General features: G+C 39.9%; 1 protein-coding gene across 1 annotated transcript in view; it reads left to right on the plus strand.

Moving 5' to 3' along the window:
• Positions 1 to 17739, plus strand: part of LOC143786017 (uncharacterized) — a 376109-nt gene that overhangs the window by 1759 nt on the left and 356611 nt on the right. The window contains exons 2-3 of the mRNA XM_077275186.1: positions 7812 to 7865; positions 15930 to 16087. Coding sequence (XP_077131301.1) covers positions 7812 to 7865; positions 15930 to 16087 — 212 coding nt within the window. The remainder of the gene's footprint in view (positions 1 to 7811; positions 7866 to 15929; positions 16088 to 17739) is intronic.

Genomic DNA, 17739 nt, shown 5'->3' on the forward strand with positions numbered 1-17739 from the left:
TTAGCATCCCCGGAGGAATTACAATGACAGGTTTTACATATAAGTATATAGTTCTGTGCAAAAGTTTTAGGCAGGTGTGAAAAATATATTGCAAAGTAAGAATGCCTTGAAAAATAGAAGGGTAAGTTCACACAGGGCGTTTTTTTGCTGCTTTTTTTATGCTAACATTCAGCTGCGTCTTACAGTAGCAGCAAAGCCTATGAGATTTCAGAAATCTCATGCACACACATTGGGTTTTTGTTTGATCAGTATTTTGTGCTTTGCAGCTTTTTTTGACATAGGGCATGTCACTTCTTTCAGTGTTTTTTTCAGCGTTTTTCACCCATTGACTTGAATGGCAAGTGAAAAAACGCTGCAAATACGCAAGGTTGACTTTTCTTGCGGCGTATTCGCAGCACAAATGTCAAGGAGAGCCGAATGTGACATCACAGCCAATTCTGCTATATCTAGATGGCAGGCTGCATGATGCGTTCATGCAGTTTGTTGTCCAGCAGAGGACCCCCCCGGCCTGAAATTACTGTTTGCCACGCTGTCATATGCATGACAGCGCCGCAAACACCGCTTCTGATCGGCGGGTAATCATTCCCTCCGGTCAGAGAGCTGCGGCTCCCCGAAGACAGCGGGAACACTCAGCTGTGATCGGAGGTGTAAACTTCCGATCACTGGTGTCAGATGATGGGACTACAGCTCCCATCATCTGACACCTACTGCCGCTAATTACAGTGAGAGCAGGAGCGGTGGATGGCAGTTTTACTGCGCTATAAATAAATAATTAAAAAAACATGGGTTCCCCCCTAATTTTGATAAACAACCAGACAAAACTCAATAGCTGCCGCAATGAAAACTTAATCTCCGAACATTAACAAATACTCGGAGACCACCCGAGCGTGCTCAGGAAAACCCGAGCAACGAGTACACTCGCTCATCGCTACTAGCAAGGTATCATTATAATTAATGGAGGTTCATCAGAGTTTGTAAGTAACCCCGGAACAAAGCGGGCCCATATGTGTGATTTTACTGCTTTCTGCCCCTCGGTAGCACAATGTGGGAATTGCTCTTTAATGGGACTTTATTACTTTATAACACTTAACACACAACAATGGCGGTGATAAAAGAGGAGAATCGAACAATGGACGATATCTCCACCCCTTATTCAGAGATGTCCACAGATGTCACTATGAAATGTCAACGGGGAGGAAAAACACTTTTGTTCACAGTTCCTTTTTCCCCCCAGTTGATTGACTTTGAAAAGTGAATAGGTCACAGTGGAGGTGGTAGAAAATGGCCTAATGAATAACTAACTCCAAGTCTATGAGTCTACAGTAAGTGCATTGTCTTCAATCTCTTGATTTTTCTTACCGTTGAAGGTGAAAATTTTGAGACATTTGGGGCATTTTTGGTAGATAGCACAATGTTTTGCTTTTTTTGACTGTCTTACGGGCATTTGTTTTGCATGCATATGATATGTCACCATACAGTGTTCAGTAATAATAACATGATACAGTGTTTCATTTACCCTTTAAGAACCCAGATATTTGACATTTTTGCATTTTCCTCTTCTTGTTCCAAGAGCCATAATTTTTTTATTTTTTCATCTATATAGCCATGTCAGGGCTTCTTTTTTTGTGGGAAGAGTTGCACTTTTTAATGGCACTATTCATTTTACTATATAAAAAAGTTGTGAATGGTATGAAATGGTGAAGAAATACATTTCCATCATTGTTTTTTGGGCATTTTTGGGGTAAAAAAATCACCTGGCCATATGATTCTACAGGTAAGTGATACCAAGGGTTGGATGATGCACGTCTTGCATCCAAAGAGGTCTCGTTACCCTAAAGGGGTTGTCCAGGGACAGTTTACTTTTACTTAAATGCATGTATTTAGGGATAAAAAAATAATTTTTGCAATTTGTTTTCATTTGTTTGCTTTCTCTATGGTTTGTTTTGTGATTATAGTTAGGATTAATAGCTCTATTGTTTCATCATTTAATTTACACGCTGCAGATATTGAACGCCTGATCTCTGGGAGCGCGATAGAAACTGGGGAGCAAATAGCGCTAAATAGGGTTTTATCTGTGATAGAAGGTATCAAAGAGGGGGAGGATGCTCACCTTATATTCCTGCAATTGCAATAATTTCACCATATGCTGCAAACCACGGGTCACAGACCAGAAGATGGTAGTATGGAGGTAGGCGTTTTTTCCTGTGCTGGTGATATTCCACGAACGGACTTGAGAAATGGAATTGAATAAAAGTGTTTTTTACTTCGTGGTTTAAAATCTACAAGTTTTGCAGTTATCCAACGTCTCCCTCAGGACACAACCACATTCATGAACGTGGTTGTGTCCTGAGGAAGACTTTGGATAACTGCGAAACTCGTAGATTTTAAACCACGAGATAAAAGAAGCTTTTATTAAATTTTTACTTGAAGATATCCAATGTCTTCATCAGGACACAACCACATTTGTGAGTATGATTGTGTCCTGAGGAAGACGTTGGATAACTGCGAAACGCGTAGATTTTAAACCACGGGATAAAAAGCGCTTTTATCCAATTCCATCGCTCGAGCCCATTTGTGGGACATCACCAGCAGCGGCGCAGGAAAAAAACGCCTACCTCCATACTACTACCTTCTGATCTCCGAGTGTGCTGTGCTTGCACTCTGGATCTGCTATGGACCCTCTGAATTTATTTAGGTCTTAGTCTGTGTACAGTGATTGTTCAAAGAGGCCGCTGTATGATGTGTGTGCAGAAATAAGCAGATCACACGCACTCAGATGAAATCCCAGTTCAGTGACCAAATTTAGACAGCTTGTATATTCCATAACTGTCAGTGCTTTTAGTGCTCCGTTGAATCAATAAATATGTAACACTACTTGTCTACAGTGTATAGCGTAAAATGTCTTGGAGAAACATCTGAAGTTTTGATCCATGGGTGTAGGCATTCTGGGACCCCCAGTGATTCCTGGAACGAAAAAGTACAAATGCTCTACAACATACCGTGCCACTTTGGTTCCTGTCAGCATTTTTTGGCTCGCTTTGAAGAGTATAAGCCACAGCTTTTGTGTTAATATGGGGCTTGTTCTTCTCTCACTCCTATCACTCCTTAGGATTCAGGACTAGAGATGAGCGAATATGTTTGGAAACGATCGCTGAATCCGACGTTGCCATATTTGTGCCATATTGGTGGCATATTCTTGCCGAATTTATGTTTGACGATCGTTTCTGAACTTATTCGCTCATTTCTCCTCCCAACTCTATTCAGGACCTTACTTGATATTATGGTTGGAGTGTGATCCCCATTACTTTGATGTGAATCTGGTTTTACAGAGTTTTTTTTTCCGCTTAAATGAAGATTAAATAAGATGTGGGCCTTGTATATTCCTGTTATCTCAGACCGAAGAAATTGCTTTACCTTAGTATTGTAATAACCAGCAAACTGTTTCCAAATCGGCAAAACTTGAAAACAATTTGCTTGACTATAGCGCTGACGACTCGGAGACCATTGTTTAAATAAATTTTTCTAAAACATTGACCAAACAAAAAGACACTATTACCATTAAAATGGTAGTAGTGCTAAAAAGACGGAAAAAATGCCACATAAAACTGTCCAGACTAGAACGACCCAAAATTGCACAAATGAGCTTCCAGACAGATCCCGAGCTCAGGATGTGAATATTGCTAGAACCCCCTGTGGTTACAGACCAACGGACGGTAGGGACACAAAGCAGATGAGGAACATCCTGGTATCACAAGAGTCAGCACATGGTAACACAAGAGTCAGCACACAAGTCAAGCAATCCTAGTGATCAGGTCGGACTGGGTTTCCAAGGGCCCACCAGTAAAAGGCTACTGTTCAACTACATGAAATGTTATCTAATCCTAGCTAACAAATGTACTTATACTTCTATATAATAAAGAACTGAGCAGTTTGTTAAATAAATGATGAGATGCTACCCTTTCTATTCATAGTGAATTGGGCCAACTACTTCTCACATAAGTTTACTTACGCACAAGGGCCCACTGAAGAATTCACTGGTTCCCCCATGGGCCAGTCTAAGCCTGCTAGTAATTGACACGCAGATATTTAAAAATTTTTGCCACCAGACAATCTAATATCTACCAATAACTGATTGCCTATTGATAATGAACAGCAAAAAAAGTTTTAACCAATTTCCGACGTTGGGCATAATAGTACACCCACGTCGGAATTCCTCCCTTTTATGTGGACTGCAGTGATGAGCCCCCATCTTTTCAGGCACATGTCAGCTGTTTTGAACAGCTGACATGTGCCTCTGACAGCCACGGGTGGAATAATGATCCACCTGCGGCTGTTAACCTGTTAAATGCCGCTGTCAATCTCTGACAGCGTAACGAAAGCACGCCGGAAATCCTGCCCATCGGTGACCCCGATTGCAGGTCATCGTTAGGTTGGCATGACAACCAGAGGTCTCCCGCAGACCTCTACAGTTGTCATAGCCAGATTGCTATGAGCGCCGCCCGATGGTCGGCGCTCATAGCAAGTGAGCATTTCTGCTACATTCAGGCGATCTGATCTGTGTTTAGCAGAGCTGATCAGACAACTGCAGCTTCTAGTCTCCCATGGAGACTATTGAAGCATGCAAAAAAAATATATATATATTTTTACAAATATTAAAAAAATAAAAAATATAAAAATTCAAATCATCCCCCTTGTGCCCATTCAAAATATAACAATACAAAAATTCAAACTTACACATTTGGTATTGCCGCATTCGGAATCGCCCGATCTATCAATATAAAAAAAAAATAACCCGATCATTAAACGGCATAATGAGAAAAAATTCAGAATGTCAGAATTACATTTTTTTGGTCGCTGCTATATTACAATAAAATGCAATAACGGACGATCAAAAAATTGTATGTACACCAAAATGGTATCAATAAAAACATCAGCTCGGCACACAAAAGATAAGCTCCCACCCAGCCCAAGATCACTAAAAATGGAGACATTACAGGTCTCGGAAAATGGCGTAATTTTTTTTTTTTACCAAAGTTTCGATTTTTTTCACCACTTAAATAAAAAAGAACCTAGACATGTTTGGTGTCTATGAACTCGTAATGACCTGGAGAATCATAATGGCAGGTCAGTATCACCATTTAGTGAACATGGTAAAAAAAACCTGTGGAAAAAAACACCTGTGGAATTGCACTTTTTTTTTTCAATTTCACTGCACTGAGAATTTTTTTCCTGGTTTCCAGTACAATATATGTTAAAACCCATAGTGTCTTTCAAAATACAACTCGTCCTACAAAAAAAAGCCCTCACATGACCATTTTGACAGAAAAATAAAAAAAGATATGGCTCTGGGTAGAAGGGGAGCAAAAAACGAAAACGCAAAAATGGAAATACCTCTGGTGGTTAAGGGGTTAAAAAGGTCAGATGAAAATTAATTTCTATATACCTTCTACTACGGTGCCCTATAGTAGAATCAAATAGATCATAAAATATATATTTCCCGCACCTGAGATAACAGGACATCTGACACTCCTGCTGGGTGCTATGTCACGTTGTAGACATATATTTTAAATCTTCCCAATTGTTCTTAAAGAGAATCTGTCACCCCATCTCAGAGCAGCATGATCTAAGGCCCCCGATTCTAGTGATGTGTCGCTTTCAGGGCTGCTTGCTGTAGTTTTTATAAAATCTGCTTCATCTGCTTCAGATCTAGTAGTTCTCTGAATGCAAAAATAAAAAATCTGATGACAGATTCCCTTTAAAAATGCAACAAAAATGTTTTTTTCTCATAAACCTAGCAACAAACTACAGCTATAATTTGGATCAAGTTATCATAACTGCTAATTGCCTTGAGGTTGTCAGCATGTGTGCATGCCATCAGCAATTTGCTGTAGTCTGTATTCTGTGAATGCTGCAATATACCAATGTCAGTTGCTGCCTTCTCCCCTTAGACTCCATTCATGTTTTCTTTTCCAACAGGTAATTCCTTACCACAACAGTCTTAGTAGTATTTACACCATATTATATAATTTAATTGTATTTGTATGCACTGTCTCTTAATATATATGTTTGACTCACCTCCTCACCTCGCCCCCTATCTGTTGGAGTCTCGCAAGATTCAGTCCTAGGGCCCCTGCTCTTCTCCATTTACACCTTTGGCCTGGGACAGCTCATAGAATCTCATGGCTTTCAGTATCACCTCTATGCTGATGACACACAGATCTACATCTCTGGACCAGATATCACCTCCTTACTAACCAGAATCCCTCAATGTCTGTCCGCTATTTCATCCTTCTTCTCCGCTAGATTTCTAAAACTTAACATGGACAAAACAGAATTCATCGTCTTTCCCCCATCTCACGCGACCCCCCCCAACAAACCTATCCATTACAGTAAACGGCTGCCCACTCTCCCCAGTCCCACAAGCTCGCTGCCTCGGGGTAATCCTTGACACTGATCTCTCCTTCACACCACATATCCAAGCCCTTTCCACTTCCTGCCGACTTCAACTCAAAAATATTTCCCGGGTCCGTACATTCCTAAACCAAGAATCTGCAAAAACCCTAGTCCATGCCCTCATCATCTCCCGCCTCGACTACTGCAGCCTCCTGCTCTGTGGCCTCCCCTCGAACACTCTCGCACCCCTCCAATCTATTCTAAACTCTGCTGCCCGATGTCAATCCCTTCACTGGCTCCCCATTGCCCAGAGACTCCAGTACAAAACCCTAATCATGACGTACAAAGCCATCCACAACCTGTCTCCTCCATACATCTGTGACCTCGTCTCCCGGTACTTTCCTGCACGCAACCTCCGATCCTCACAAGATCTCCTTCTCTACTCCCCTCTTAGGCTGCTTTCACACATCAGGTTTTTTGTTTCAGGCTAAATCCGGCAAGTGTTGAAAAAACTGGATCCGGCGCAGATTGTGAAAAACTGATGCGATGGATCCGTTTTTTTGACGGATCCGGCTAGCCTATCTAGAGTATTGGCTTAAAAAAAAAATTGGAGCATGCTCAGTTTAAAAAACCGGATCAGGCCGCTGGATCCGCCTTTTTCCGGATCCGGCACCTTCCGGCTCCCATAGGCTTTCATTGCAGCAAACAGCCGGAAGCGCCGGATCCGGCGCTCCAGGCTTTTTCGCCGGAGACAAAAAACGTTGCAGTAGACGTTTTTTTCAGAAGCCGGAATCGGCAGATTTGCCTGATCCAGCGAAAACCGGACGAAACGCAATGTCATCTGGTGCAATCCGGCACTAATACAAGTCTATGGGAAAAAACCTGATCCGGCGGCAACATTCGCCTGATCCGTTTTTTTGTAAATTAGCCGGATTTAGCCTGACGGCAAAAACCTGATGTGTGAAAGCAGCTTATCTCCTCTTCCCACAACCGCATACAAGATTTCTCTCGCGTATCACCCCTACTCTGGAACCCTCTACCACAACATATCAGACTCTCGCCTACCATCGAAACCTTCAACAAGAACCTGAAGACCTACCTCTTCCGGCAAGCCTACAACCTGCAGTAACCACCGATCGATCAAACCGCTGCATGACCAGCTCTATCCTCACCTACTGTATTCTCACCCATCCCTTGTAGATTGTGAGCCCTCGTGGGCAGGGTCCTCTCTCCTCCTGTACCAGGTGTGACTTGTATTGTTTAAGATTATTGTACTTGTTTTTATTATGTATACCCCTCCTCACATGTAAAGCGCCATGGAATAAATGGCACTATAATAATAATAATAATAATAATAATAATAATAATTTGACTGAAATGGATATTTTATCTGACTACACATATTTTTTTTTCTATAGTTGGAGCATCAGAGATTGTAGCAGATAATGGACCTTGTATGTCAGAATGTCCAGGTAAATATACAATGTGCAGTAGTAATATGAATGGTAATAATAATATATTACTTTGCTTGCTTGCTATATTGCTTTGTCTAATAATTTAATACTGTATCTTATTTTTACATATTTTAAACATTTTTTTGTAATTATCGTAATGATTTTGTTATCAATTTACTAACAACCAAACTGGGCTACCAAACCCCTCCGCAAGGAAATCTGTGCCCGGGTAAGAAAACTAAATTGAAGTATTACATTTATCACGTATCATCAAATAAGTTAAGACGTGACACCAAATTGTGCAATTAATTAAAGTATTGGAAGGTAACTACTGCTCCAGCTCTTATCAGCTCCTATGGGTTATCACCTCCAAAAGGATTGCTCATAGTCATGGCTGTCATGTGCCGGAAAACCTGATTCTGCACGGCATGACTACCTTCAAAATAGAAGACTTTGGCCGACGCTGGTAAACCAAGGGAAATCTGTATTAACAGCAATTCCCAAATATAGAACCACATATCCTCTTTGAAGATTAGGAAATTTCTGGTCAATTGAAGATTTATCAAAGGAAACTTTCTTATGTGCAGTAATCCTAGGAGTAGAGTAAGGGTGCGGGAAAAATATTCCACAGAATTTAACAAAATATATTTCTATTAGAGATGAGCAAATCTATTCTATGGGAATTGAATTTGTGCTAAAATTTTAGAAATTAACTGAACATGACAAATTCAAACAATTTGAGATTCGATTCAAGCAAATCACCTAAATCACCTAAAATGGCATTTTACACATTGCAAAAGATTGCATCAGCCAGAGAATACTCACGTGACCTCAAGTGCAATAAGGGGCTTCTCCATAATGTCATGCAGCTATTACATCATATGGTATAGCAAAACCAATCAGAAGGTACTGTCATAGCCCATATAAAAGCACAACCAGGGAATGCAGCAACCATTTTGTGGTGAATCTGTTTAGTAAGAAGATATCATGGATCACAATTTAGCTAAAGAAATTGGGAGCAAAAACAATAAAACACTGCTTAAACTACACAGATAGTGTGTGACAGCTCAGCAGTGCAAAACAGTTACCTTCAGTTACCTTCATAGCCATATAAGTTGAGATCACTTTGAGATTACTTAGACTGTGCATGGGTAAAAGAGTTTTACCAGGGCTAGAGACGTTGCTAAGAAACATAGTGTTATACACGTCTCTTCAGGACAATTGGAGGTTTTGCAGTACTTTAGATGTTTGGAAAACTTTGGCAAAGCTGGTGATCTCGATGTTCAAAAGATCTACTCTTCTCTAATTTCTATATAGGCCCCAGTGAGCCTCATTTATCAAAATTGTCAGAAACTTGCCATCTTAGAGGTAGCACCACAATTTTTATTTTTTCCATAAAATTTAAAGACCTATCATTAGAAACGGAGCATCAGTTTTTGAAAATTCAAAAGTGCTCCGAAAATAAATATTTAATATAATACCATATATACAATACATATTTTACCCGTGTGAATGTACAAGTGTATATATACAGTATATATATATACACTCACCGGCCACTTTATTAGGTACACCATGCTAGTAATGGGTTGGACCCCCTTTTGCCTTCAGAACTGCCTCAATTCTTCGTGGCATAGATTCAACAAGGTGCTGGGAGCATTCCTCAGAGATTTTGGTCCATATTGACATGATGGCATCACACAGTTGCCGCAGATTTGTCGGCTGCACATCCCAAAGATGCTCCATACAAGGCAGGATGGATCCATGCTTTCATGTTGTTTACGCCAAATTCTGACCCTACCATCCGAATGTCGCAGCAGAAATCGAGACTCATCAGACCAAGCAACGTTTTTCCAATCTTCTACTGTCCAATTTCGATGAGCTTGTACAAATTGTAGCCTCAGTTTCCTGTTCTTAGCTGAAAGGAGTGGTACCCGGTGTGGTCTTCTGCTGCTGTAGCCCATCTGCCTCAAAGTTCGACGCACTGTGCGTTCAGAGATGCTCTTAGGCCTACCTTGGTTGTAACGGGTGGCGATTTGAGTCACTGTTGCCTTTCTATCATCTCGAACCAGTCTGCCCATTCTCCTCTGACCTCTGGCATCAACAAGGCATTTCCGCCCACAGAACTGCCGCTCACTGGATTTTTTTTCTTTTTCGGACCATTCTCTGTAAACCCTAGAGATGGTTGTGCGTGAAAATCCCAGTAGATCAGCAGTTTCTGAAATACTCAGACCAGCCCTTCTGGCACCAACAACCATGCCACGTTCAAAGGCACTCAAATCACCTTTCTTCCCCATACTGATGCTCGGTTTGAACTGCAGGAGATTGTCTTGACCATGTCTACATGCCTAAATGCACTGAGTTGCCGCCATGTGATTGGCTGATTAGAAATTAAGTGTTAACAAGAAGTTGGACAGGTGTACCTAATAAAGTGGCCGGTGAGTGTATATATATCATCAGGGAATGCAACTCCGCTGCCTCCAAACATCAGGACAATTACCCAATTAACTGTCGAGTGATGGACAAGACCGCACCTATTTCCACTACTAGTCCGGTGATTGGGGATCTCACAGTGAGTGTATGTTATATGTACCTCCGATTCCAACGCATAGAATATACATATACAGGTGCTTCTCACAAAATTAGAATGTCACCAAAAAGTTAATTTATTTCAGTTCTTCAAAACAAAACGTGAAACTCATATATTATGTAGTGTCATTACAAACAGAGTGATCTATTTGAAGTGTTTATTTCTGTTAATGTTGATGATTATGGCTTACAGCCAATAAAAACCCAAAAGTCATTATGGCAGTAAATTAGAATAATAACAAAAAACACCAGCAAAGGCTTCCTAAGCGTTTATAAAGGTCCCTTAGTCTGTTTCAGTAGCTCCACAATCATGGGGAAGACTGCTGACTTGACAGATGTCCAGAAGGCAGTCATTGACACACTCCACAAGGAGGGGAAACCACAAAAGGTCATTGCTAAAGAAGCTGGCTGTTCACAGAGTGCTGTATCCAAGCATATTAATGGAGAGTTGAGTGGAAGGAAAAAGTGTGGTAGAAAGAGGTGCACAAGCAACCGGGATAACCACAGCCTTGAAAGGATTGTTAAGAAAAGGCCTTTCAAAAATTTTGGGGAGATTCAAAAGGAGTGGACTGCTGCTGGAGTCATTGCTTCAAGAGCCACCACACAGATGTATCCAGGACATGGGCTACAAGTGTCGCATTCCTTGTGTCAAGCCACTCATGACCACTAGACAAGGTCAGGAGAAAACACCATATGCACTACTAATGAAGGTGCTCGAGTAGGTTCCCATGCCATATATAGATAATAACTCAACTTTTGGACGTTTTTTTTGTAGTTTAATGCATTCAAAAAAATAAAAAAAACTTTCAGACAGACTTGGCCTTCATCAGTTACTAAAGAAACAAAAAAGGGCAATGCATACATGAATAATTATACGGTGTGGATAATCAAAGAACATAAAAATATTTTTATCAAACAAATAAAGTATATACAAAATTAAGGTTATGGTCATTCAATATATTTTTACAAAACTCTGTCTGCAGAATAATGCCAGTATAATGCTCAAAGATAGAATATGTGGATATTAGATCTAGAATCAGATCTACAGAAAGTGAAAGAGGCAGAGGGGAAGGCAAAAAAGTGCAACCTACCAGACTGCAATGGGCTTTTTACATCCTGTAGGATAGAGTGGGAAGGACATTCACAAGAATCTAAATATGTGACTTCCACTTTAAACGGGTTTGGTCAGTTTAAGCAGCGCTGGTCAGGGAGCCCATGCTAGCACCATACCCGTTTTAAGTGGTAGGCACATATTTTCCATACCCCAGTTTTCTCCAACCACTGCCCTATTCACTATAGCCCTTGTTTCTTTTTCCATTTAGATTCTTGTGAATGTCCTTGACACTGTATCCTACAGGATGTAAAAAGTCCATTGCAGTCTGGTAGGTTGCACTTTTTTGCCTTCCCCTCTGCCTCTTCCACTTTATGTAGATCTGATTCTAGATCTAATATCCACATATTCTATCTTTGAGCATTATACTGGCATTATTCTGCAGACAGATTTTTGTGAAATATATTGAATGACCGTTACCTTAATTTTGGATACTGCATATACTTTATTTGTTTGATAAAAATATTTTTGTGTTCTTTGATTATCCACACTCTGTATAATTATTCATGTATGCATTGCCCTTTTTTGTTTCTTTAGTAACTGATGAAGGCCAAGTCTGACCGAAATGTTTTTTTATTTTTATCACTGCATTAAACTACCAAAAAACCCGTCCAAAAGTTGACTGCCAAGTTTTCTTTATTATCAATAGACAACGCCAGAAGCGTCTTACCTGGGCCAAGGAGAAAAAGAACTGGACTGTTGCTCTGTGGTCCAAGGTGCTGTTTTCAGATGAAAGTAAATTTTGTATTTCATTTGGAAATCAAGGTCCCAGAGTCTGGAGGAAGAGTGGAGAGGCCACAATCCAAGCTGCTGGAGGTCTAGTGTAACGTTTCCACAATCAGTGATGGTTTGGGGAGCCATGTCATCTGCTGGTGTAGGTCCACTGTGTTTTATCAAGACCAAAGTCAGCGCAGCCGTCTACCAGAACATTTTAGAGCACTTCATGCATCCCTCTGCCAACAAGCTTTTTGGAGATAGAAATTTCCTTGTCCAGCAGGACTTGGCACCTGTCCACACTGCCAAAAGTACCAATACCTGGTTAAAAACCAACATTATCACTGTGCTTGATTGGCCAGCAAACTGGGGTATTGTCAAGAGGAAGATGAGACACCAGACCCAACAATGCAGACAAGCTGAAGGCTGCTATCAAAGCAACCTGGGCTTCTATAACATCTCAGCAGTGACACAAGCTGATCGCCTCGATGCCACTCCGCATTGATGCAGTAAGGGTACGTTCACACAGGACTTTTTTGCTGCTTTTTTTTGCTGCTTTTTTTATGCTAATTTAGGTGCGTTTTTTTGGTGCGTTTTTGGTGCGTTTTTTGGGTACGTTCACACAGGACTTTTTTGCTGCAGATTTTTGCTGCAGATTTTTGCTGCTTTTTTTATGCCAATTTTCAGCTGCTAGGACACCTCACAATGGCTCTTCACACCTTACTACCAGGAACTCCCTCACAATAGATCACAATCAGGACACCTCACAATGGCTCTTCACACCTCACAATGGCTCACAATGGCTCTTCACACCTCACTACCAGGAACTCCCTCACAATAGATCACAATCAGGACACCTCACAATGGCTCTTCACACCTCACTAACCACACCCCTAAGCTCTTGGCTGTGAGATCACTTCCTGCTGGTCATGATTTTCTGCACAAAAAACGCAGCAAATAATGCTACATGCGTTTTTTCAGCGTTTTTGCAGCGTTTTTTTCATCACCCATTCAAGTCAATGGGTGAAAAAACGCTGCAAAAACGCAGCAATAACGCTGAAAGAAGTGACATGCCCTATGTCCAAAAAAAGCAGCAAAGCAGAAAAAACTGATCAAACAAAAAACCAACGTGTGTGCATGAGATTTCTGAAATCTCATAGGCTTTACTGGTACTGTAAAAAGCAGCTGAAAATTAGCATAAAAAAAAGCAGCAAAAAAAAGCAGCAAAAAAGTCCTGTGTGAACGTACCCTAATTGATGCAAAAGGAGCCCCGACCAAGAATTGAGTGCACTTACTGAACATACATTTCAGTAGGCCAACATTTCAGATTTTAAAATAATTTTTCAAGCTGGTGTTCTAAAGTATTCAAATTTACTGAGATAATGACCTTTGGGTTTTCATTGGCTGTAAACCATAATCATCAACATGAACAGAAATAAACACTTGAAATAGATCACTCTGTAATGACTCTATATAATATATGAGTTTCACTTTTTGTACTGAAGATAAGAACTGAAATAAATTAAATTTTTGATGATATTCTAATTTTTTGAGAATCACTTGTATGTACCCAGATATGATCATTGCCAACACTACAATAATAAAATGAACTACTAGCTGCCACCATCAATCGTTTATACATGCCAATTAACCTGTTACAGGTAGAAGATGGCTTCAGGGGTGCAGTTTATAGAGCAAGAGGAACGGAGCAATACATTTTATATATTTAATTTGGATAGGTAAGCAGTGTTTCTAAACAGTATACAAAGATGTTTCAAAATGGGAACAAAACAATATGGTATATAGAATCACATAAAATAAAATAGATAACAAAAGAATAGTACTAAACCTGTATCATGGAAATGGCTCAGAGTTTAGTAGAGGAAGGTACCCCTTTTAGGAAAACAGACAGAAACACAGCAAGCTGTACCTTCCAGGACTGACAAATGAAAGAGACCCAAACTCTGATAATTTTTATCAGATTGATGAGCTCATATGTGGGGCTGGTTGTAGGATGTACTAGGTGTTTTAGAAGTTTACAATCCCCAACATTGAGGATATTTTCGCCCTTTAGAGATATTATCATGTTTCCTATCACAATTTTACCTTTCTGTAGAGTTGAAACATGGCAGGGATAGCATCATCCATCTGACCAATATTAAGTTGGAAGTCTTCAGCTGGCCGTAGGGTGATGTGAATGAGTGTGTTATGTTCGTCCCTTCGCTACAACGCTGAAAATATATCTCCCATAAATATCAGATTGATGAAAACCCCAATATTCATCACTGATCACTGGTTCCAGAGAGTCTGAGATAATTATTTGAGGACAGAAAGCCCCTGTACTTCTCCACCTCTAAATATACAAATTCTAGACTTGCTGGCTTGTTCTCATCAGATACCCTGTGGTAATTACCTATTCACAGCAGGAGGTCATGCCTCAATGGATGTTGAAGTGTCAGCACTTAGTTATAATTAATCTCATATGTTCAATGTGAGGGTGATATGTCCGCTCTCCGCAGATATCTTTATGGATTTTACAAATTATCTTTATGACATACATATATGTCTCGCTTCCTTCGGATAAAACTGACACCCAGAAAAAGTGAGAACTGCTGCTGCTCTCTGACTCCCTCCAGATGTCAGATACTTCTGAAGGGAGTGAGAGTGAAGCAGCTACTGGTTGGCTGCAGGGCTCACGTGACATTCCATGTCGGTCCCAGGAGATTAGGCGAGATTAGGCGCCGACTTTGCTGGACCACAACCACACCAGAGGTGAGTAAAACTGTTATTACTTTACATGGTGGAAATATGGTGTTTAAGAGCAGCTTGTCCAGGTAGACAAGCTGTTTGTGTTTATGGCATTTTTACTCCTCCCCAAAAAAAGATGCAGTGAAAAAGTATACAACAAATTTTTCCAAAACCACTGTGTGTTAGGTTTAGACACTCTTTAGTGGCAAGATGTTCCGACTTTTAAAATAAATACTGCACTTTCCTTTCCATGAAATGTGAACGTTTTCATTTACAAAACAGTTTTTTTTGTTCATCAGTACCGAATGAATTTGGGAATTGCACCATATCAGCTTTATTTCTTTATATGAAACATCCGAAATAAACTTCTGAGTTGTCTGCATGGATGAGTTATATATGCAACGTTTCACTGCGTTTTGTATTTGCCTATAAAAACTAAAGTTCATTATTGTATAAACTGTAATTCCGGCCATAAAAGCTGTACCGAAAACAATTTGTTTCCCCACAATGAAAATTTATACGAACGTGTATAAAACCAAACATCTGGTTGAAAAAATATTGAGCTTGGAAACGTTTCATTAATACTTAATGTGTTTTTGTGCAGAATAATTCATTTAGGATCATTTTCATAGCAAAATATAAACGTACATGTTAAAAAGGGGCCGTATAAGATTAAAAAAGGGCTTGTTTTTGTTTTTATTTTGGACAATGACTTGGACAATAGTAGCCAAAAGTCATATTTAAAATTGGAGATTTACATTGAGGTTATCTAATAAATCTCCGAAAAGTATCTCTGTAGCTTCATCGAAACAGTAGGAAGGTGCAGGATCTACAATAGTCATAGCATTTTCTGAATATGCTTATACCGATTGTTTTATTCCTGACGGTAAGGAAGTTCTTTCTGCTTTTCGCTCTTTTAGGTACCAGTCAGCTGGCGTTCCAGAAGGGATACAAATACATATACAGCTATTCTGCCTTCACCGAAACATTTTTACAAGGAACGTCTGGCAGGAGCCTTCTGAAATTACAATGCTTTGTTCAGATAGAAGTTGTGGGCAAATGTCAGATGCTTTTAAAGGTGGATACTGTCTTTTATTTTTTAATTCTCATCTTTCAAAGTGATGAACTAATACCAGACATAGTACAAAAGTGATGGTGCTCTCCGAATCACCCACTATGGCTCAATTATTAGTTTTATTGGGATGTCCTTCACAGTAATGTCAACTTTCTCCTATACTTAGAAAATAGATGTGGAAAGTTCCATGTTACCCTAGAAGCATTGCTAGGGCAGAATATGGCGTCTGACAGAGGCAGTGCCATACGCCATGCTATAATTCCATACTACAAAGCCAAAGAGGCTTCATCTTATCACTGTATAGACACTGCTCACACAGATTTGTCGCACGTAAGAGAATTTAATTTCAACATTTTGGTAATTTGTAGAAGCTCTCTGCTTTAGATTGAAGGGCATTGTGGGTTGGTTAAATAACCTTTATTAAAAAAATTGGACTACTGCATTAAAGAGGTTCTGTCTAATTTCACAATACAGACTGTACACATTATTAAATAGATCTTAGACCTAATGAGACTAGTGTGTTTACTTTGAAAATCAATCTCAGTATGGTCAAGGTGCTGTAATAAACCAATTGTGTCAGTGGGTGAAAACTCAAAGCGGGGCCCTAAATGCTATCATTTTGCATCATCACATAAGAACTTTTATGGTGCGTTTTCACAAGTCAATTTCAGAGCATTAAACAAGCTCCGATTGAATATATTCAGACATTTTTGTGGCTTGTTTACCGGCCTCTTTAGACATCAATAATGATGGGAACAGAATGATTGCTAATACGCACATCACGTGCTTACGGGGGTGATGGGCTGTCAACAATGACACTCTAGTGGACATGCCAGGTTCTCTCCTCCTCTTAATTTCCTCCATAATATCTCAGAGAGAAGAACCTTTGGTGACATGACCATGATGTCACCAAAGGTTCTTCTACCCTTATAACTTGGAAGTTGTACTGATAACGCAGGACTGGCATTATCAGAGCAGTTTGCAGCTTTTAAAAGATGGGAGCCTTTTTGGCAGTCCTGAGATTAGCTTTATAATCCTAATATTAGGATGAGCATTTTATAACTCCAGCAATAAAATGAAAAAGCTTATGAGTCCGAGTGTATTCACTCTCACTCTTGCCTGAGAGCTGCAGCTTGTACTGAGCAATGTAAGATCTCAGCAGGAGGAGGGACATTGAGGTTCTGTCAGTCAGGTTAGGTGGGTAGTGATTGGATTAAACTTTCATGAAGGATTGTACAGCCATTCCGATATGGATTATCAAAATAGATACACCAGCCTCATTGGGTCTAAGAGGTCTATTTAATAATATATGTGGTTTGTATTGTGAAATCTGTTGACAAATCCACTTTAATCCCTGTTTAAACTGATACTAAACAACACCCTACTACGGTAGTTAGAAATAACAAACAAAATAACCCACATTTACTAATGCTCTCTAAACAGTGTCCTGTGTGTCGTTAGACCCTATTTTTTTTTATTTAAAGTGAAACTGTCATCAGTATTTTATTAAGTAAACTACAGGCAATGTCAGGTTGGAGTTGTTACACTGATTAAAGTGATACCTGGGTTGAAGAAATCCATTTTGTGGTTCTTGTTCAATTTGTGTTAGAAGTTTTTAGTTAATGAGATTCTCGCTCTTTGGGGGTCTTTTTTTT

Source organism: Ranitomeya variabilis, chromosome 7 (assembly GCF_051348905.1).
Source record: "Ranitomeya variabilis isolate aRanVar5 chromosome 7, aRanVar5.hap1, whole genome shotgun sequence".
NCBI lineage: Eukaryota > Metazoa > Chordata > Amphibia > Anura > Dendrobatidae > Ranitomeya > Ranitomeya variabilis.